General features: G+C 45.6%; 1 protein-coding gene across 14 annotated transcripts in view; it reads right to left on the reverse strand.

The window, feature by feature from the left end:
* Positions 1 to 5,300: 5,300 nt before the first annotated feature.
* The window catches only part of Depdc5 (DEP domain containing 5, GATOR1 subcomplex subunit), a 120,853-nt gene continuing 104,292 nt past the window's right edge, over positions 5,301 to 21,861 (reverse strand). For 13 of the 14 annotated variants that reach the window (XM_021651852.2, XM_021651909.2, XM_021651888.2 and 10 more), the window contains 7 exons: positions 19,509 to 19,617; positions 17,428 to 17,655; positions 13,672 to 13,841; positions 12,587 to 12,758; positions 9,553 to 9,613; positions 7,044 to 7,126; positions 5,301 to 6,894 (listed from right to left, as the gene is read on the reverse strand). In XM_021651852.2, coding sequence (XP_021507527.1) covers positions 6,602 to 6,894; positions 7,044 to 7,126; positions 9,553 to 9,613; positions 12,587 to 12,758; positions 13,672 to 13,841; positions 17,428 to 17,655; positions 19,509 to 19,617 — 1,116 coding nt within the window. In that variant the 3' untranslated portion in view covers positions 5,301 to 6,601. Of the gene's footprint in view, positions 6,895 to 7,043; positions 7,127 to 9,552; positions 9,614 to 12,586; positions 12,759 to 13,671; positions 13,842 to 17,427; positions 17,656 to 19,508; positions 19,618 to 21,242; positions 21,333 to 21,861 lie in introns of those variants that run through there. The other variant, XM_021651918.2, reaches the window with a different exon arrangement.

Consider the following 21,861-nt stretch of genomic DNA (forward strand, 5'->3'; position numbering starts at 1 on the left):
GAGTCTAAATTATAAAAACTGATTTTTATATTCAGTTATTAGGGTGCTTCAAAAAGATGCCGGCTCAGAGAGCCCAAGATATGTGTGGAGGGATGCACATACCCAGCCTCTAGCAGTCATGGTTCCTCAAACCAGGCTGGCTCCTGGTGGCTGCCGCCCTCCTGGTTCCTGTAATAGATATTGAGGGGTGAAGAGACTTGCCCCTTGTCTCGTAATAATGGTTCCTCCTAGTTGGTCATGGTGGTGCATGCCTGTAATCCCAGCACTCAGGGAGGCAGAGGCAGGCAGGTCTCTATACATTCGAGGCCAGACTGGTCTACAAAGAGAGTCCAGGACAGCCAAGGCTACACAGAGAAACTGTCTCAAAAAACCAATTAAAAAAAAAAAAAAAGGTTCCTCTTTCACTTCTGCTTTGAGGTGAGACGCATCCTGTGCGTCAAGCCACGCGTCGAGCTACGCAGGAGTATCCCTGTCCTTTCAGTACCCCCACCCACAGCAGTCTGCATGGTACCCAAGAACAGAAGGGACTGGAGACATGGCTGTGACCACAGTGCAACAGGCCCAGGCCCCAGGCCCTGTCCTTCCCAGGAGGGCTGCTAGCCGTGAAAGCTTCCCCAGGGTTTTCCCTTCTCTTTCGCCTGTCTGTCATCCTCTCTAGGGAGGAGAATCCTGGGACTGAAGATTGCTCTTTTCTGCAATGTGTGTGCTCAGTTACCCCAGGAAATTTCATTTGGTGGAGACTTAGTTTCTCCTCTGAGAGAAAGGGTCCTATCACCCACTTGCCTCCCTTCTTGTCTTCTGGTTCTAACAAAACTCAGGCATGCATTTATCTGTGGCTCAACACACAGGCAGGTTTTTTTTTTTTTTTTTCCTACTGTCCTTTCCCAAGCTTCAGACTGGTTGGTGGCATTTGAGGTTCTTTGTGCCCTTGCCAGGCACATTCAAAATGGAGCATCTGGCTTCCAAGCAGGGCATATGCACAACACCTCCTTAAAATTTCTGGGCTTGAGCAGAGGGGTGTAACTCAGTGGTAGGGTGCTTGCTTAACCTTTGTGAGGCCCTGGGTTCAAACCTCAACACTAAAAAATCAAATCAAATTCCCAAGCACTCTGCACCACTTAGATGGCTCTACAGGACTAACCGCAAGGATCCTCACTCTGACCCTCTGAAGGAAGCATGAGAGACGTCATTCCAGCCCTGACTCAATCCATCCCATGGTGAAGACCGCTCAGGGCCGCAGAGAGAGCTGGCAGGACTATTAGGGGAGAACAGTAGTGACTTGAGCAGGGTGTGGTGTGGCATGCCCGGAATCCCAGCACTCTAGATGCAGAGACAAGAAGATTATGGGTTTGAGGCTAGCCTGGGCCATAGAAGGACCCTGATTCAATCAAAAAGTAATAATAACAGGCTCAATTCTCAGAGCCCTTGTCTCCTAGGTTCTCATACCAAGTCTCCCCGAGCGATACAGTGAAGATTTGATTATTCCCATTTTGTCACCATGGAAACAGATGCAGATCAGATGGATGGGGTGTGGGTAGGGAGGGCTGGCACAGGATCACAGGAGGAAACAAGACACTGAAGCTGGGAGCAAGGTTTCTGGCTGCCTAAAGAGAAAGGGGAAGGTCAGGAGGGAAGATGAGTCCCCTGCCTGTCCTGGTTACTGCCCCAGAGTTACTGGCTGCAATTGTTCACTTGGGATCGCATTTGAGGCTGAGAAATGAGTGAAGCCTGGTGTAACCCTAGGGACAGGTTGGCTCAAGGTTCCCAGACAATGGTCCATTTGTCGTTCTGAGTTGCACTAACCCCACTTCCGGAAGTCAATCATTGAAAGTGCAGGCTGGGCGGGGCAGGCTATCGATCCCCCCCACATACCTTTTCTCTGATTTCAGTTTTTAGTTCACTCATCATTGCAAGTATTCTAGCAATCTAGCTTCCCTGCCCCTTCCTCCTTAGGAAGCTTCTCATAGGGAACTCTTACATTCCCAAATGTCTATTTCTCATTTTTCCCACATGGAATCAAGTCCCCTCCTGTTCCTGTGTCACTTTGCTCAGTGCAGACAGACCTCTTCTAGAGTGAGCTGCTGTGTCTCTTTACTCCTTCAGCTTCCTGGTGTTGGCTCAATAAGTGAGTCCAGCCAGTTGTAAAAGAGCTCCAAATCTGTGAAGTGAACTTCCAGTGGAGGATACAAGGATGTGCAAAATGTGTTCTTTTCCTCCAGTAGCTCTGGAGAGGCAAGTGTCAAGAAGAAGAAACACATGAGAGCCAGGCCTTGGTATATGAGCAATGAACACCACCAACAGTCTACACTGGGACTAAAACCTCACCCCACTGTGCCCAGCTCACTTATGGTTTGCCCATAGCAGGACCTTTGTTGCTACTTCATTACTCTTGTCTGTACTTGGGGACTGAGGACACACAGGTTGGGAAGGAACAGGACATTTTGCCTTGAGAAGAGACTGCCTGCCATTATACACTTCTAAGCTATAGGTAGGGCAACAGTGTAGAACAGAAACCAATAGGATTGGGCAAACATCAAAGGTTTTAGGAAATTTTTCTCTCAGGACTAAATTGGTTAAAACTAAATTGTTTTTTTCTCCTTGGAGACATTTGAGGACTAACGGATGGAAGGAACTGAGCTTGCAGCAACTTGGTATAATTCAAAAAGCGCAGAGCTAAGAGTGGAGGTTCCAGGGGCAATTGTGGCAGGCTCCCGGGAGCCAAAGGTTGAGGGTTAGCCCTACAGACAGCATAGCTAGCAGGGAAGGGAGAGAGCTGCAGTCCCATGGTCTCCAGTTTCTTCCAGCTGGGTGCGATCACAGGAGAATCCCAAGGCTCAGAGGAAAAAGGGGTTGCAAGGAATCTCAGACCCTCTCCATGTAGTTCTTGTAGTTCAAGATCTTCTTGGAAGAAACATGGACCGATTCACCGGAAACATGTTTTTGCTGCCACCAGATGGAGGTCTATCTGAAGGCTGTAGGATCTGGCTTTTGGCACAGGCTCTTTGACAAGCAAAAGCTAGACTTAAGGAGCACTCTGGGCCAGGTTTAGGGCATGTGTGTGGCTATAGTTTGAGGGCCAGGAGCCGCCTGAAGTTCATGCGGGCTGAACCCAGCAGCTATAGGCCCAGGAGAGAAATAGGCAAAGCCCCTGTCTATGTGTCTCAGTTCTGTGTGGGTAGCTATGTCCCTGTTGCAGGGTGCCTGTGTGCCCGCAGGGCTACACCACCTGTGGAGGGACTCCAGGCTGATGCCAGGACAGCAGCAGGTGGCATGCAGCTGACCCTGCAGTTCAAGGCGAAAGCTTTGGCATAGTGCAGACCAGGTCATGCTGTCCCACAGGGCACCCCAGCCTAGGTTCCTTTCAGCTGTGTGGTCTGGCCTCCACCTCCAGAGGTCTTTCCCCTCTTCTCAGGCGTGTGTCAAGTATGATGAGCTTAGCACACAGCAAGCACTCAGGAAGTGGGTGACTGAAGACCTGTAAACTGGCTTGTATTCTTCTATCTAACTAGCAAACTGTCACAGATTTCAATATATTTAATGTTTTTAACTAAATTCATTTGTGCCTGTACATACATACGTGGCCCCATTAGTACCACAACATCCGTGTGGAAGTCAGAGGACTTTCTGGGGTTGATGCTTTCCATCATGTGGCTCTGGGGAACTGAACTTAAGTTGTTAATGGCAAGCACCATTATCCACTGAGCTAGCTTGCTGGCCTCTCATTCTTTTTAATGCTGAGTTTGTTTTCAAATATGTATCACAGCTGATGATGGAATCCAGGGACTTATGTATAGTTGGCACGTAATCTTTCTCTGTACTGGAACTTGTTTGTAGACCAGGCTGGCCTCGAACTCAGAGCCATCCATTAGTCTCTGCCTCCTTAGTGTTGGGATTAAAGTCATGTGCCCCCATACCTGGTTTAGGGTTAAGTTTCTGATACGTGAAATCTTAGTTGAACACACTCCAGACCGTAGCTCCCAAGGCAAAGCTCTGCAGTTGGGCACTTGAAATGGAGGAAAGTAGCGAAGTCTCAGACAGGTTGGCTGTCTAAGTGGACGCTGATGGAGGGGAGCAAGCACTGCATCAGGACCTAGAATGCTAGAGGCTGCAGGAGCACCACAGGGGTGCTCAGGCTGACGGGCAGTTGACGCAGTGTTCTAATTCACCAGGTGCTCTCCCGCCAGATCATTCTCTGGGTCTTCCAAGTTATCTCTGGAATATGACACAGACTGTGTGTGTGTGTGTGTGTGTGTGAGGAGGCAACTGGCGGTCTCACATGGTGGATACACGAGATCACATGGTCTGGCCAGGCCAGCAGCTGCTGTGATCAGCACTGTCACAGAGGCGGTTGGTATGAAGTCCGAGGAGATGCCTACCTGGGAGGGTAAGAACTTGATTTACTGTCTTCTCAGTAGCTTTTTCAAACAAAACTGTCTTTTTCCCTTGTGCATGTGTTTACTTGTTTGGGACAGTGTTTTGCTGTGTATTCTGGAGTTGCCACAAACTCATAGGAAACTTCCTCCATTCTCCTCAGTCTCTCAAGTGCTGGGATTACAGGTATACTCCATGAAGTCCAGCTATACCTGCCTCAGTTCTCCAAGTACTCTGGGACAACTCCCACAGACAAGGCTGGTATTGAGGAGCAATACTCTCAGTAAGCAAAAGTGGAGAAAAAAAAAAAGTGGAGATTTTTTAGGCTTGTTCCATGACAGGCATGAATCACACTTTCACACATTTACAGCCTACTCTCTCAGAAGCTTCACATGCAGGAACTGGGGAAGTGGCTCAGCCCGTAAGAGCACCTGTTGCTCTTAGAGGACCCAGGTTCAGTTCCCAGCACTCACATGGTGGCTCAAAACACCCATACTCTAGTTCTAGGGAATCTGATGTTCTCTTTTGATCTTTGAGGGCACCACGCACACATGACCCACATACAGGCAAAACACACATACACAAAAAGTAAATCTTAAAAAAAAAAAAAAAGCCTTTACAATACAGGAATAATAGCTGTGACTGGACGTTCCAGATAAGAGCAGCTTGGAACACTATGTGTGGAAGACTTTTGAGCTGATTAAGAGCCTGGATCTAGGGTCCACATAACTCGCTTGAAAATGTGGCTTGAAAACAGCCCACCAGGCAAGACAGTGTTTTGTTTTGCTTTTGTGGCGTTGTGAGTTGAACCCAGCACATGTCTACCTTGTCAGCTCTGAGCAACATCTCCAGCACGACACCCAAGGTTTCTGGAGGCCACACAGTCAAGAGAATTCTAGTGACGAGTATAAATAGAGTGGAGTTGCCTGTTTGCTTTTAAGATTTATTTTTATTTTGTGTGGTTTTGCTTGCTTGCATGTATGGTGTATGCATGTATGGAACTCCAGTTATGGATGGCTGTGAGTGGCCACGTGGGTGCTGGGTACAGAACTCAGGTCCTCCATAAGGTCAGTTAGGTGCTCTCAGCCCAGTCATCTCTCCAGCCCCATTTGAGTTTCTCAGATAGTCTCACTGCACAGGCAGCTTTGCTCAGAACATTCTATGGAGGCTGGCCTGGAACTCCATGATCCTCTTGCTGCAGTCTCTGGAACACTGTTATTACAGGCATGAACTGCTGTGCCCTGCTTAGAGAAGTTTTTAAAAACAAACAACAACAACAACAACAACAAAAACTACTCAGCTTCCCAGCAGAGAGCACTGTAGGATGGGATATGAAAGAAAGACAAGGAGGGCTGGACCTGGAGTCACCACAGGGTCCAGAAGAGCTGAAGGATCCAAAAGCTGGCAAGAAGGCAAGTCAACAGTGTGTGTGATTAAGTCTAGTGCACAAGGAAGCAGCAGCCAGTCCTCCCCTTGGTCTTCGGTCTCTGCCTTCCCTGAGCAGGCTACAGCCAAAGGCTTTCCACTGACTTATCAGAATGACATGACGTCTGCTCTCCAGAGCAAGGCATTGTTCTGACAGCATAGCCTAGAGCTTCCTACTGGCTGTACTGTCTGCTTCGCAGTCTTGCCTACAAGGATCCCTGCTCCTGCCCAAGGACTGTTAAAGTGAAACCTATCAAGTCAACTCACAGCCAGACTCAAGACCAGTGTGTCCTGAAGCCCTCCTGCCACCTGAGGTGACCTCACTGGCCTGGTGTCCAGCCAGGGTGGGACTGGTGCTAGAAACAAGGCTGGGAACAGACACTGTGTGTCGGGCTTTATTTGCTCCTGCTATGTACACATATGTACAGCTGGTGTGAGCCAATGGTACACTATGTCACAGAATTATCTTACATACACACATTCCTGGGCAGGAAGCGGGAGGTTCTGTTCCGAATATCCCACTGCTGGTGAAGGAAAAGGACACTAATGGAAGCTGCCTACCCCATTCCCAGACACTGACTCCCTCCCACAGACAATCTGTGCCTCCCCCTGCCACGGGCACATGATGGTGAGATCTGGGTGGTGGTAGTGGCAGCAGCTGCTTTCTCCTCATACTTGTGCAGAGGCCAAGGGCAGCAGTGGCCCCACTCACTGACGGCGGCAACCTGACACCTGCGGCCCAGAGCCCAGCTGGAAGGCTAGCCCCAGCAATCCCACAACCTCTCTGAAGTCGAGCAGTGTGGCTTCATGGGGCACTGGCATGCATCTTCTCCAGGCAGTTTGTCCAGAACGCCACCAGTCGGTTGTCACGGTTGATGCAGAAATCCGTGAAGTCCTTCAGCAGCCGATCAGCAAACTTCTCATCCCCTGTGGCACTAGAACGCCATGTCTTGGTCAGCATGGTGTTGTAGGCCCAGTTGTAGCCAACCCGCTCCTCACAGAACATGTTTTGGTTGGTGGAGCTGGTGGAGTTCCGCCGCCGCCGCTGCTGCCCAGAAAACTTGCGTTTGGAGTATGGCAGCTGAAGAAACACTGTTCCTGCAGGGAGAGAGAAGGCCTGAGTGGAAGACTCTGGTGAATACCTGCAGCTGCCTCTGGTGGTCCCGACACTGCAGGCTCAGGCAAGGCCTCATGTGTCTGTGGCACCGACTTCTGCACCCACCAAAATTTTTGCCCATGGTCCTCACCTGTAACATGAATATACTGTGGCTTGTTCTCAGCAGGGAAGTTAAAAGCAGAGGCAGAATATTTGTCTTGCACAAATCCAAACCTATATTAAGGACAGAAACACACACACACAGTCTCATTGGCTAGAGAAACAGGGAGCAGTGTGTAATAGAAAGGTCTTCTGTGTCAAACGTGTAGGCTATTTGTCCTCGGCACTTCTCAACATCTGCTTTTTAACTGAGGCTCCCAGCATTCCTGCTCATGGACTATGTCTCTGCAGTGACTGCAGCACTCTATCTGGGCTCCATCCCCACTTAGCGCCTTCTTTTCCACATGCCCTCCCCCCCACAGGCCCCGCTGTTAACCTTCACTCCGCCTCTTGCAGCATCTGTCCTGGCAGGCTGCTCACCAACCCACATCTGACCAACCCTTGTCTTATATTTTCTTAGCCACATCTATCTCCAGTGTCGTCATGCTCACACTGGGAAGGCTCTCAATAAAGGCCTTCACTGAAATGGAATAAGCCATCTTAATTAAAACTCCTTCCGCAATGGTGAGGGACAGCAATCCAAGGCTCATTGCTGGGCTGTGCTCTAGAAATGGGAAATGAGAAGAAACCATCTCTCATCTGTGACTTGTCCTGTTCTACTTCTTATCTATAGCTTGTTCTATTCCTGGTTTTTCTATTTCCATAAAGCACATTTATTCTGGCCCCACCTGCTAAGAGCTGTAAAGGACGTGCTAACAGATGTGCCCAGATTCTGCCCTCTGTGTCTGAGGGGTTTATGTAATGAAGGCGGTGATGTAGGAGGTAAAATGTGTCTGCGCGTGCTGGGGCAGTGCTGTGCTGTAGCCTCCAAGCTGCCAGCTCTATGCCAGCACCCCTACATGCACATCAAGTATGCACGCTCAGTGTACAGCATCTAAAGGACACTTCTGGATTTCCTCCAGTTTCCAACCAAGCCAACTGACTTATTTAGCATGACCAGTTGGACAAGAGGCTTCTTGACTCATTTCTTTCTTGGGTCACCAGGAAAGACCCTTATATATATTTTTATTTATTTATTTGCTTTTGAGACAGGATCTTATAATCCCAGGCACCAGGAAAGACCCCTATTTATTTATTTATTTATTTATTTATTTATTTATCTATTTATTTATTTGCTTTTGAGACAGGATCTTATATATCCCAGGCACCAGGAAAGACCCTTATTTATTTATTTATTTATTTATTTATTATTTGCTTTTGAGGCAGGATCTTATATATCCCAGGCTGGCCTCAAATTCATAATCTGGCTGAGGATAAGCTTCAACTACTGATCTTCCCGCCTCTGCCTCTTGAGTGCTAATTACAGCTGTGTACCTCTGTGCTGTTTCATGCAGTGCTTGGTGCGGGCTAGATAAGCATTCTACCAACTGATCCACATACACAGCCTAAGACCTTTATTTTTATTTATTTAAATTTTTTTGTTATGTGTATGTGTGTGATTGCTTGTCTGTAAGTGCACATGAGTAAAAGAGCCCTTGGAGGCCAGAAGAGTGTGTCAGATCCTTTAGAGCTAGTCACAGGCAGTTGTGAGCTGCCCAGTGTGCGTGGTGGAAACCAAATCTGAGTCCTCTACAAGGAGCAGCAATCACTCTCGGTTGGTGAGCCATTTCTCCAGTCCCAAAATGTTTATTTTTCAAAACACAATTTAGCCAGGCATGGTGGTTCTTGCCTTTAGCCCCAGCACTTAGAAGGCAGACAGGTAGATCTCAAGGCCAGCATGTTTTACAAAATGAGTTCCAGGCCAGCCAGGGCTACATAGTGAGACCCTTTCTCCCATGAACCCCAAACAAACAACAACCAAAAGCAAACTAAATCAAACAAACCTCAAACCCCCTTAAAAAACAAAAACAAAAAAACCTCAGAAAACCTCATTTCAGCCTCATGGTCCCTAGATGCTTCATTTTCCTCGTGGCACAGACCAGGATTGCAGTGAAGGGGATAGGTACCCACCCCAGAGAGATGTTGGACTAACCCCACTCCAGTTACTCAGAGTAAGCAGAAGGAGGAGCTAGGAGTCACCGCAGAGGGAACAGTGGAGGGAATGGGAGCCTTTCTAGCTTTTCTACCTTTTGGGTAGGCTGTCATTTCAGAGTCACATCTCCATTTAGAATTCCACTCCATGCAAAGCCCTAGGTAGCACCAGGATGCAGTTCAGTGGCTTGCCCAGCACACACAAGGCTCTGGGGCCAATCCCCAGTGCTGCACACAGAAGCCATGAGCAGAACACTAATTCTGGAAAAGACGACTTTGCTGGCACTGCTATAGTTATGAAGCAGCAGTGAAGTAATGTCGTGGCTCGGGGTCCCTACAACATGAGGAACTGTAGGAAAGGGTCACAGCATTAGGAAGGTTAAGAACTGCTGCTCTAGAAAGATGGATCCTTTTCTTTGGAGACAAGAATGAACTGGATTTCACTTTAATAACTGCTATTGGAGAAAAATATTGATTTGGTTACTGTTTCTTCTGGCTAATGGACAAACCTGTGCGCAATGGCTTCCTGGAAAAGGTGCATTCGATCCCAGTATGTTTCTGGTTCAAAGCCTGAAAGGAATAAGGAATAAATGCTGAGCTGTGATCACTAGGTTTGTAAACTCACACTGTTCTCTTCATTGCGCTTGACAATTCTTGTCTCTTGTATCTGAACTCTAGTCCCCACCCAGTTACAGAAAGGACTGCTGTAACCCATAGTCCCTTCCCCATGTTTCTCCAAGTCTAAAAAGGCAGAGTGCTCAGAAGCCAATGTGAGCACCAGAATTTAATGAGGCTTATGCTAATGTCTGAATTTTCAAGCTGAAAAGAGAAGTCATTTTTTGTTTATTATTTGTTTCCGAGACAGGGTCTCATAGCCCAGGCTGGCCTCAAATTCTATGTAGCCAGAGATGACTTCGAACTCCTGATCACCCTATCTCTACTTATGGGTGTGCACCTGAGAGCTGTTTTGAAAGTAATATTAAAACACAAACCTAAAGTGTGTATGAGGATGCTTCTGAAAAAAACACCTACCCATTGCTTGTTTGCTTTTTTTTTTTTCTTTCTTTTTTTCTTTTTTTTTTTTGTTTTTTTGTTTTTGAGTCAGGGTTTTTCTGTGTAACAGCCTTGATTGTCCTGGACTAACTCTGTAGATCAGGCTGGGCTCAAACTCACAGAGATCCATCTGCTTCTACCTCTTGAGTGCTAGTTTCTAACATCACTAACCTTCTATTTCTCTGTAAAGAAAGACAATATTACAAGTTCCATTTTAGGGGTAAAAAAATTGAAACAAATAAATTTAAAAGTAATTCTTGAGAAGTCATCAGCTTTGAGTGGGGGCGGCAAGCAGAGCAGAATTTGCTCCTCTGCTTGAATGGCTCCAGCCTCTGTCTTCCACTGGGCAGCTGCTGAGGCCCAAACACAAAGGAGGTAGGAAAGCTGAGCACTGTCACATAGTAACAGGAAGCAGAGCTGGACTGCCCTCTGGATGGAGCTTTTGAGGGTCCTGACAGCAACAGTATAGACAACCCAAAGTCCAGGGATGCAGTGGCTTTGTTACTTTGTCCATAATTAGCACTTTCTTTAAAACAGATTGGAAACAGAGCCCACACCCACATGCACACATCTGAATACAGACATACATTCGTAGACACACCTAAGGAAACATAAAGACACATACACACCCACACAAACACACATACCTACATACACAAACACAGACACACATATAACACACACACGCAAATACATTTGTGCCAGATTTTAAGATTCAGACTCACTGTTAGAAGTGGACAAAACAAGAAGAAAAGAGGCACAGACTCTAGAAAACGGAAATTTAAATTTGGGTCCTTATTCCTTTAAACTAGGACTTCCCCCTGTAATGACGGTAACCAACTGAAGTTGATGGTTTAGAAGACCCCATCAGAACTGGTAGGGAAACCATCAGCTCTGATGCCAATGCTGCAAGTATACTGTTACAATGAGGAGAGCATCTCTAGATGATGTAGGTGACTGTAGCCCCTCGAGATATTACAGCACTCCAGTAAGCTGTCTGCCTAAAATTCTGAAAGGAACATAATCACTCACATTTCAGGACTGCATAAATGGCCCTCTCAGCCAGGCTGTGACGTTAGTGTGTGTGTGCAAAAGGACTCCCGTTGTAAGCTCTGCGCAGCTAAGGGAGCTGCAGAGGGACCCTGCAGGGCTCAGGTACAAAAATGCCTTCTAAGTTGGAAGCAAAGAGTATAGGCTGTTGGAATTAGTAGGGCAGCCTCTCATAAAACCACAAGATTACTAAGTTTAGCCTGCCCTACCTGGCAAGCCCTCCCTACCCTCTGCCATTTAACACAACACAAACTTATAAGGGAATGGAAAGAAAATATTTCTCTTACATCAAAGTTGTGTCTTTCACATTTATAATCTTGCTATCAGAAAGCTCCTGACACATTAGCATTAACTCCAGCTTTTTGCTTTTGAAAATGTCATCTTGAACTCACAGAAAGCTTTTCAGGAGTAATTTATGCATCTGCAGTGCATGCTTGGTGACAGCAGTGGATGGGGGGAGAGTGGGTAAAGGGCACGTTAGGGTGGTGCCCTGTGCGACTTTTCTGACAGAGGAAGGGCTCTGCGTCCTTGAGATGCAGCACCAGAGATACAAGCAGGGAGCCTGAGACCTACAAAGCCCGTGGTAACTTTGCACAACAGGATACATCGTAGTTTTGCCTTTGACAGCCTTTCTGGGGCCATATTGCATGGACTAGCACGTGAAAGGATCTCCTCAAATTCAAACAAGCAGCCAGATCACACGGATCATGGTCAAACAGTGGTGCAGAGACAGACAGTGCATGACCCTCTCCCATCTACTGCTTCCTTCACACTGGCCTTCCAGAGTGGCAAAACAGCTTTAGCCAACCCATACAAGAAAAATTCAAAGCTCAGAAGCAGTATGTAATTTGTCCCAAATTACCCAGTTACTTAAAAAAAAAAAAAAAAATCCATCACAGTGGCTGGAGAGATGGCTCAGTGGTTAAGAGCCCTGGCTGTTCTTGCAGAAGACCTAAGTTTGGTTCCCAGCACCCATGTGGTGGCTCACAACATCCAGAACTTCCGTTCCAGGAGATCTAATTCCCTCTTTTGGCCTATGTGGCACCAGGTGCACAGGTGGTACACAGATGCAGACAAAACGCTCATATACATAAAATAAAAAATTAAAAAAAAAAAATCCATGGCAAAAACCCAAATTATTCTCCCCTGGCAGACTACTCTCTTAACTAGCCTGCAGTTTTGTTGTTCGTTCTGGGGCGTATGTTCACTGGATGGGCTTCATGAAGATATTTCCTGTAAGTGTCATTCTCATTCTCGTCTCTCATCCCACTTCCCACTTGTTCTTTTTCTCTTTCAGAAAAATCAGAACCTCCTTTCTGCTGCTTCTTACTAATGTCTAGGTTCATTTTCCATCTAGATTCTGCTGATGCGAGAACATGGGGTGGGGAGCTGGAGGGACTCAGTGAGACAGACCCTGCAGGGGGGGGGGGCAGCTCTTACTGTCAAACAGATGCTCACTGCCCTCCTTGAGCAAGCAGCTGAGGTTGAGTGGAATGAAGAGCTGGGCCCGCAGGGGATCACCATACAGGTAGCTGGGCAGTGCAAAAGGACCCTCCAAAACCGGGACTAACAAGAAGCCGCAGGAGGTAGCTTTTCGATGCCAACCTTGGACCTGGAAAAAAAAGCACAAAAACAGCATCATCTCTAGGTTCTTTTAGACCACAGAAAATACCTCTGTTTCCAGAGCGGCGGCATACGTATGGACTAGCATGTTCACTTATTCATGTTCTCTGGCTCCAACCAGTCCTGGTCAGGAAAAAGTGCAATTACGCTTCCTGATGAATGCTAGAAAAACCGTGAGTTGAGCACACAGCTCCTCTTCATGGCCCAACCGCCTACCTTTAGTTTCTTCTTGATGAGAGAGCTGAGTCCCTTTTTATTCTGTGGAATGTCAGAGGAAGGTCACAAGACAAAGGCTGAATCTTTCTAATTCTGTTGTGTACTAAGTCCAGTGTATCAAATAAAAAAATAACCCACTCTGGCTGACATAGGCTGGGAGATGACTACAGCAGCTTCTGCAAAGTGACCAGCTCTCAAGTACAGGAGGGCACACTCTGGGGAACTCCCAAAGCTATCTTCCTGAAAGCCAGAGTCTTGTAAGTAACTCCAACAGTCAACACTTCCTTAGAGGACTATGTCAGTTTTTTAAAAAAATACATTAAAAAAACCCCCATAAAACTGAAGGATACTGAAAACAAACAAACAAACAAAAAACCAACTGGTGAGCTGGTGAGATGGCTTAATGTTTTGGTAAAGACACTTGCCATCAATGCTGTCATCCTAAGTTTTACCTCCCTGGAACCCACACAGTGGCAGGAGTGTGCTACTGGCATTCAATAGACAGAGGCCAGAATGTTGTTTAACAACCTACAGTGGGTATGATGTCACTTGTAACAGATAATTATCTCGCCCCAAGTCAGTAATGCCAAGGTGAAGAAACACTAGTCTACACTCTGAAGTTTCCTCCATTTAATGTGTTAGGCTATCCCAACAGGTCAAAGGTTAGGTGAAGGTGACGGTCTCACCATCTCAAAGAGTACTGTGGCAGTCACCGCCATCCAGTGTAGCTTGATCTCAAAGGCTGCATTGAGAGAGAAGTTTCCGTGGTAGTAACAGCTGCACCACTCTAGCCGGTCGGTTCGGTTGTTCACATCGACATCCAGGGTCACAGTCCTCTGCTCTGGGACAGTGGCAGCTGTGGCAGCACACAGCAAGATGTGGGGACACAGAGAGAGGAAGAGGAGCGAGATAATGTAGAAGAGTGAACAATAAACACCATAAATATGAAATTGCACAAGTGCCCAACAGAGGTTCCTATCTCTGGAAATTGCCAGTCAGTAATCTGGGGTCTAGAAGAAACTTATTCTGCTTGCTGTTAGACAATAAATATTTTAGGCTTCATGAGCTGCCTGTGAGCAGCTGTGCTACTGTAGGGCAAAACCCATAAACATTACATAAGAGAATGGGTTCAGCTATGTTCCAATAAGACTTTATAAAAATGGATCAACTTTTAGAATAATAGCTACTCTGCATGTTACTATGAGAGGAAACACACCACTGTAACCTCATACAAACCCACAGAATGCACAATACCAAGGGTAAACTCCTCATATTAGTCATCGATTTTGGTTGCTGACAGGGCATCCATGTAAGTTCATGGATGAACAAATGTCATTGTGGTGGAGGTTGACAATAGAGAGAGGCTGAGTGTGAGAGGAGATCCATGGGGATTCTCTGCTCAATTGTGCTGGAGAGCTGAAATTCCTTTAAGAAAATTAGTGATTACAGTTACACATGACAGCTTAAATCTATAATGCCAGCATTCAGAAGGCCGAGGCAGGAGGAATAAAGTCAGAGGTACTGTTGCTATATAATCAGACCCTGTCTCAAAAAACAGGGCTGGAGAAACGGCTAAACACTTATGAGTGCTTTGTTACACAACCAGTGAAGTCCAGAATTCAGACCCTAATACCCATATAACAAGACAGGTATCCCCCACACACACACACACTTGCAACCCAGCTATAAAAGAGGCAGAGACAGGAGGATCACTGGGGCTTGCTGGCTTCCAGCCTAGCTGAGAGAGCCTGCCTCAAGCACTGAAGAGGCACACAGCAATACAGCAGGACGCCCAACGTCCTCTTGTGGTCTCCACGTACGCGTGCACAAGCACAAATGTAAATCTAAAAAAGGGGGGGGGGTCAGTTATAAAACAAACCCTAAGCTATATTTAGTCAATTACGCTGCAGTTTGACTTCCTTCTTTTCCGGGAGGAATGTCATCTTAACCAGGGTCACAGAGTCAGAGACTCAACCAGGCTGTACTCAAGAGCTTGAGAATTCAGTGACCCACAAACAGATAAAAGGAAAAAACAGCCCAGACCACAGTGAGGAGGAAGTATTACTTGTCTGGTTTCAGCCCAGGAAGGTATTAGTTCCACAGTATTTCCTCAGGAGATGAAACCTCGTAATGAAGCCTAGCCTATCCCATCTCAGACATGTACGTCAGGGCTCTGACCTCCACGGACACTAACCACACCCAGCACTTAGGTTTTCCGTAAATCAGGATCTGTTCTCACATCCCTAATCCTCATAGGTTTCCCTTCTCTCAGTCAGCTTGCTTCTGGGTTCTGCAGGCAGAAGCTGTGAGCGGCTCCTGAGTCAACAAATTGAATACACTTCTGTTGGAAGGCAGGAAAGCATTTGCTAGGGTATTGAATGACACCCAGCAAACTGATACTCTTCCAATACTATAACATGCAGAATGGGCAAAGTTCTTGATTTGGAGCTGGAGGAGCAAAGCTTCTGTAATTCTAGTCGCTGAAAACCTTTGCTTGGTGTCTCCTGATTTAATTCCTTGTCTGCAAATTAATATGGCAGCACATCCAAGAAACAGCTGCTCAGAAAGGTTTATAGATGCCCTCACTTGCCTTCTCCTCTGGCCACTTTGCCTCTCTTTCTGTTCCCATTATGCCTTCCTTCTTTATGACATGAGCCTCACTAATGCTCAAAGTGAGGCCTCTCAGTGGCTTGATGGAACACTTACTTGAGGCACATTTGGTACCCTTACTCGTTCACTCTGATACTAAAATATCCATTAAAGCCAGGCTCCATCTGGGCTTCATGTTCCTACTTTATGACACTCTTAGTAGTCCTTTTCTCAACAGTCCACATCAAAGAAAGCTGTGTTCTCTAGCCTTGCACACCATGGACATATTCCTCCAAGTGAGAAAGACTTAGTCACGAAACCAAAGGCAAAGGAAAAACACCAGCAGTGACTGCACACATCTCTCTTCTATTATCAACTCTGGTAAGTGCAGAGTAGGTGAATCTAGGGGGCACCCAAGGAAATGTACTATTCAGCCAAGTGATAATTGCTCACCACTGGCATTATACTTCCAGGGTAAGATTTGACAATGCAGAAGCTTCTAGCAGGCTGTCAGTATGGACAAAGGTACAGCTAGCTATATGGGAAGGCTAATCAATATGCACAAGACCAGAGGAGAAACACACTCAGCATTAGAGGGGGCTGTTAATGCCCTGGAGGGAAGATCAGTATCATCATAGGAAAAAAACACTGAGGCTCGGTCCTCACAGCCAGAGCTGCCCCACAGGGGGGCAAGTCTCAACAGGTTGAAGGGAACTTCTCAAAAAGAAGCTAGCTAGCTCCGTCCACGCTCATTAGGGCTGCGACAGTCACTCCAAGATCTACAGACTGTCAGGAGAAAACCAAGAAGGCCTGCACTGCGGAAGGCATGTGGACTCTCAGATGCCTCTGCGGCATCCCAGCTCAGTGACACAGGACAAGGATGGGGAACTGAGAGTTACCGTAGGCCAAACCAGGGGTCCCTGTCTCAACATTAGGCTTTTCAAAAGAGCTTCTGCTCCTACCTCCATCAGAGGTTTTAAAAAAGAATCAAGCAAACAAAAAGCTATCCCCAAACAACAGTAAACAAACAAACAAAACCTAATAAAACCACAGGCGATAGTGAAACTCAGGTCTTTCTCTTCTGTAAGTCATCCTGGGTTTCTTTTTTTCTGAGCAAAAATTCAAGTGTTGAATTTACGCTTTGTTTATTTATTTGGCAAATAAATAAATTGGCTAGTTTTTGAGACAGGACCTCATTGTGCAGCATGGGCTGGTCTATCTGGCCAGAAAGAGATTATCCTTTTTGTTGGTAGGGTTTTTTTTTTGTTTGTTTGTTTGTCTTTTTTTTTTTTTTTTCATTTGGTGTTTTGAGACAGGGTCTCTCTATGTAGTCCTGGCTGTCCTTGAACTCAAAGATCTTCCTGCCTCTGCCTCTCAAGTGCTAGGATTAAAAGGTAAATCCACCACACCCAGCCGTAAGATATCTTCATTTAATTTACTCTTGTTTTTACTTAGAAACATATACTTTTTCCTTGCTAGGCAAAGTGGTGCATGCCTTTAAACCAGTGGTTCTCAACCTGTATAATGCTGTGACCCTTTACTTTTAGTTCCTCAGATTGTGGTGACCCCAACCATAAATTATTTTCATTGCTACTTCTAACTAATTTTGCTAGCTATGAATCCTAATGTAAACATCTGTGTTTTCTGGTGGTCTTAAGCAATCCTGTAAAGGGCTGTCAACCTCTAAAGGCATGGTGACCCACAGGTTGAGAACGTCTGCTTTAACTCCAGCAGTATAGACCATGTAGACTAGCCCGAACTACACAGTGAGACCCTGTCTCAAACAATTTTCTCGTGGTTCTAAGTAAGGTCTTTTATATGCTAGAGGACTGGTGACTCCAAAGAGAACTTACCTAACAGTGCAGCTGCCTGGCTCCGTCCTCCAAAACTTCGGCTAAAGGAGCTGTGCCTGCTTGCATAAGAGGCGGGCCTGCTGGGTAGCCAGGGCAGGAGGAAAGCAGGAATCTCAGAGTGCACAAGCTCTTCTGCCACAAAGGCCACCTCAAACCACTTGCGCTGGAAGCTGGCAAAGTCATCCACTCCTGCTGTGTGCCAGGGGGCAGTGGGCTGCTGCATAGCCACTAGGAAAAAGCAGGGGAAGTGAAGAATCCCTCATCACAATGCGTATTTCTACATGCTACATCACAGGCAGACCTTGAGAACATGATAAGTGAAAGGAACCAGGCCTAAAGGCCTACATATTACATGACTCCACACCTATGACATATTTAGAAACAAAAGCCTACTAGTGCTTGCACAGGGAGTGTTTGGAAAGGGGGGAGTTGGGCAGTGACAGCTAACAAGGAAGAGTGGTGGGTGCACAATACTCTGAATGACTTTTGTTTCAGGACATAAACTGTTATGGGGTTTGACTTTTCTTTTTCTATAAGGTAATAATTGACAATGTCTTGACAAGAGTGCAGTCAATGGCACCAGCTGTGCCATATGGCACATGGTCCCAGAGGTGAAAAAGTGATTCACCACCAGGAGGGAGTCACTTCCAGCCAGTCTCCATGCATCTGAAATTCATACACTATAGAGGCTGGTCTGAGTCCATAGTGCCTTGAGAGCTATGCAGGCCAGATATATTCCCCACTGGAGAATTCCCGTTTTTCCTTAAGAAGGGGTAGGGCTACAATACTGCTAAGTAGCGGAGTGTTTGCCTAATGTACATAGGCCTGGGGTTCAATCCCAGAACCAAAATAAACAGGCAAATACATACAGTCAGGCCCCTGGATCTCGTTTACATCTACAGACTCACTCACATTCATGAAAAGTAGTTTTGGATGGCAGGGGAGTATTTATACTGAATTTAACCAAACTTTTCTTGTTTCCTGAACAATATAGTACAATATGGTAGTACTTTATAAGTTATTATACATAATTTGGGGATGATTTAGAGACTATAAGGAAAGGGGCTGCAGGGATGGCTCAGTGGTTAAGGGCACTGGCTGCTCTTGCAGAAAACCTAGGTTCAGTTCCTAGCATCTATACAGTGGCTCACAACTGCCTCAACTCTAGCTTCAAGGGAGCCAACACCATTTTTTGGTCTCTGCTGGCACTTGCACACCCACAGGGTACACACACACACACACACACAAATAAATCATTAAAAATAATACAAGAGACTGTAAACAGGTTATATGTGAAACCATATTATTTTATAAACATTTGTGATTTTTTTTTTGGTATCTCAGAGGAGATGGGTTCCTTGAACTAATGCTCTGCTGATACCAAAGAATCCCTCTGTTCAAAGCACAGTCTTCTTGGAGGAGGATGTGGGACCTGGAAGCTTAACAAGTAAAAGTACATAGGAGCTCAGCATGTCATCATCAGAACCAACTGTGCTGGATGGAGGCGGAGTGGGAGTTAAGGCACCAATATATGACCTGTGGAAAATTTTGAAACAAGGGCCATGGGCTCTTTTAGGTTTATTTTCTACCAACACTGACCTCAATAAAAAACATGTAGCTGAAAAAACAAAACAAAACACTGTCTGGGCTAGAGAGATGACTGTGTGGATAAGAGTGCACGCTGCTCTTGCAGAACACCCCAGTTTGGTTCCCAGCACCCAGATCACATGGCTAATAACTGCCTGTAACCCCAGCCCCAACACCTCTGGCTTCTGTGAGCACCTGAATTCATGCACGTGTTACACATGCTCCCTGTGCCCACCTGCATCTCAGGTATACACATACGTGTACACACACACACACACACACACACACACACACACACACAAACACACTGTTAGAAAAAGCCAAATAAATCTTTTTTAAAAACCAACATTGACATTCAGTTATGCTTAACATATGTACAAATGCTGAGAGGAGTTACAGTGTCAACTTAAAATACAAAGCCACACATGGAGCTCAGGAAGCACCATGATGGGAAAGAGCAGCAAAAGTACTTGCCCCTGTGCTTTGGCTCTGACCTCGATCGGGTTCTTTGTCCATTACTATCTTGTAGAAATAGAAGCCATAGATGAAGGTCCGCCAGGCTTCGCCAGATGCATGCGTTATGAGCTGCTCTTCCAACATTTTCTAGGAGAGACAATGAAAACCTGAAATTCCTACAGCTGGCATCTCAAAGAAGCAGCCCTTGCTTGTGCATAGCAGTCAAGGTAGTTACGTGACAGGAGAATGGAGTTCACACCCTGGTCCCCATTACACACTGAGAATGTGCTATGTGAAACTGAGCCTGTTCTAAGTTATGAGATTTACATATTTCATCAGACACTTTAAACATACAGAAAGTGGAGAAAAACTCCAAGTAGATAGCCATCTAACCTCAATACATTCAACAGTCTACTAGGCAGTATGCTCCTCTTTTGGGAGTGTCTCCCAAGATCCCTAAAGGGTTGTGGTGCACACCCCTGTAATCCCTCTGGGGAGGTGGAGGCAGGAGGATGAGGGCTTCAAGGCCATCTTGGTTCACTGATGAGCTACCAGATTGTTAAAGAACTAATCCAGTGCTCCCGTGCTTCTTCTTTTTCCCCTCACCAGTGCTTCTTAAATCATTCTATAAAACAGAAAGGGAAATGACATCACCAAATTCTTTCTATGGTTTTTAATCCTGTGCTCATAGATTAGAAGAACTAATATGAAAAATGCTTATCTTACCAAAAGCAATCTACAGATCCAATGCAATACCTATTAAATTCCAATGCCATTCTTCAGAGAAGTAGGAAAAAAAAATTTTTAAAGTAAATATGGAAGGATAGACAGCCAATGTAATATTGAGTACACAGAATTAATGCTGGAGGGATGACCATACCTGACTTCAAGTTATGCTACAGCCCCTCACTGACACACATAAAAACAACAACAACAACAAAAAAACCCAAATCAGTGAAATACAACAAAGGCACCAGATATAAACCCATGTAGCTATAACCACCTGATTTTCTGCAAAGATAGCAAAATACTCACTAAAGACAATCAGCACTAGGAAAGCTGAGATCACCATATGTAAAAGAAATTATATTCCTATCTCTTACCCTGTACAAAAATCAACTCCCGCTGGATCAAACTTAATGAAAGACATGGAATTCTGAAACTCTTAAGAGTAAAAGGCAGGGAAAATACCTAAGATCTAGGCATAGGCGAGGACTTCCTGAATAAGACTCAGGAGATAATGCCGACAACTGACAAACAGGACTTCATGAAACTGCAAACTAAACAAAAAGGCCTCTGCACAGCCGAGGGGCAGTAAGTGGAGACAGACTACAGACAGGAGAAAACCTCGGCTCAGTACACAGCTGACAGGGAAATCGTGTCTAAAATTTGAAAAAAACAAAAACAAAAAAAACCCTACAACAACAAATCCAACAACTCCATCAATAAATGGACAAATGAAATGCACAAAGACTTCTCAAAAGATGAAATGCAAAATGGCCAATAAATGTCAAAAATGTTTAGAGAAATATAAATTAAAACTACATAAAGAGGTGCTGGAGAGATGGCTCAGTGTTTGAGAGGAATGACTGCACTTTCAGAGAGGACTGGGATTCAATTCCCAGCACCCACATGGCAGTTCACCACTGCCTGTAATTCCAGTTGCATGGGACCTGATGTCCTCTTACAGCTTCTACAAACACCAGGCACACATGTGATGCACAGACATATATATATAAGGAAAACATAAATATAATGGTTTTAATATCAAACAAACAAACAAAAAACTATATATAGGTTCTACCTTATCCCAGTCAGGAGAGCAGTCATTATGCCTGGGTGTGGTGCACATCTCTGTAGTCCTAGTGTTTGGGGAGGTGAAAGCAAGAGGAAAAGGTCAAAGAGAAGGCTCAGTCGTTAAGTGCCCTTGCAGAGGACCCGTGTCAGGTGGCTTGCAACACCTCCAGGTGAGATCTGATACCCTCTTCTGGCCTCTGCTGATATCTGCATACATCTGCCTACAGACAGACAGGCAGGCAGGCAGACACACACACAGACAGAGACACAGATAGATAGACACACACACACACCAATAAGAAATAAATCTTAAGGAAAAAAACCTACAAGCATAAACAAAAACAGGTAATGGTTCTGGAGAGATGGCTCAGTGGTTAAGTGAGCTAGTTGCTCTTGTAGAAGACCTGGGTTCAATTCCCAGTATCCACATAGCATCTCACAACCACAAATTCCAGGTGATATGAAAGCCCCCATTTAGCATCTGCACACACTGGCACATATACATATATCTAAACACACACACACACACACACACACACACACACACATTTGATAAAATTAAACAAGTAACAAATGCTAGCAAAGATGAGGGCA

The sequence above is a fragment of the Meriones unguiculatus genome, chromosome 12, assembly GCF_030254825.1.
Source record: "Meriones unguiculatus strain TT.TT164.6M chromosome 12, Bangor_MerUng_6.1, whole genome shotgun sequence".
In the NCBI taxonomy this organism is placed as follows: domain Eukaryota; kingdom Metazoa; phylum Chordata; class Mammalia; order Rodentia; family Muridae; genus Meriones; species Meriones unguiculatus.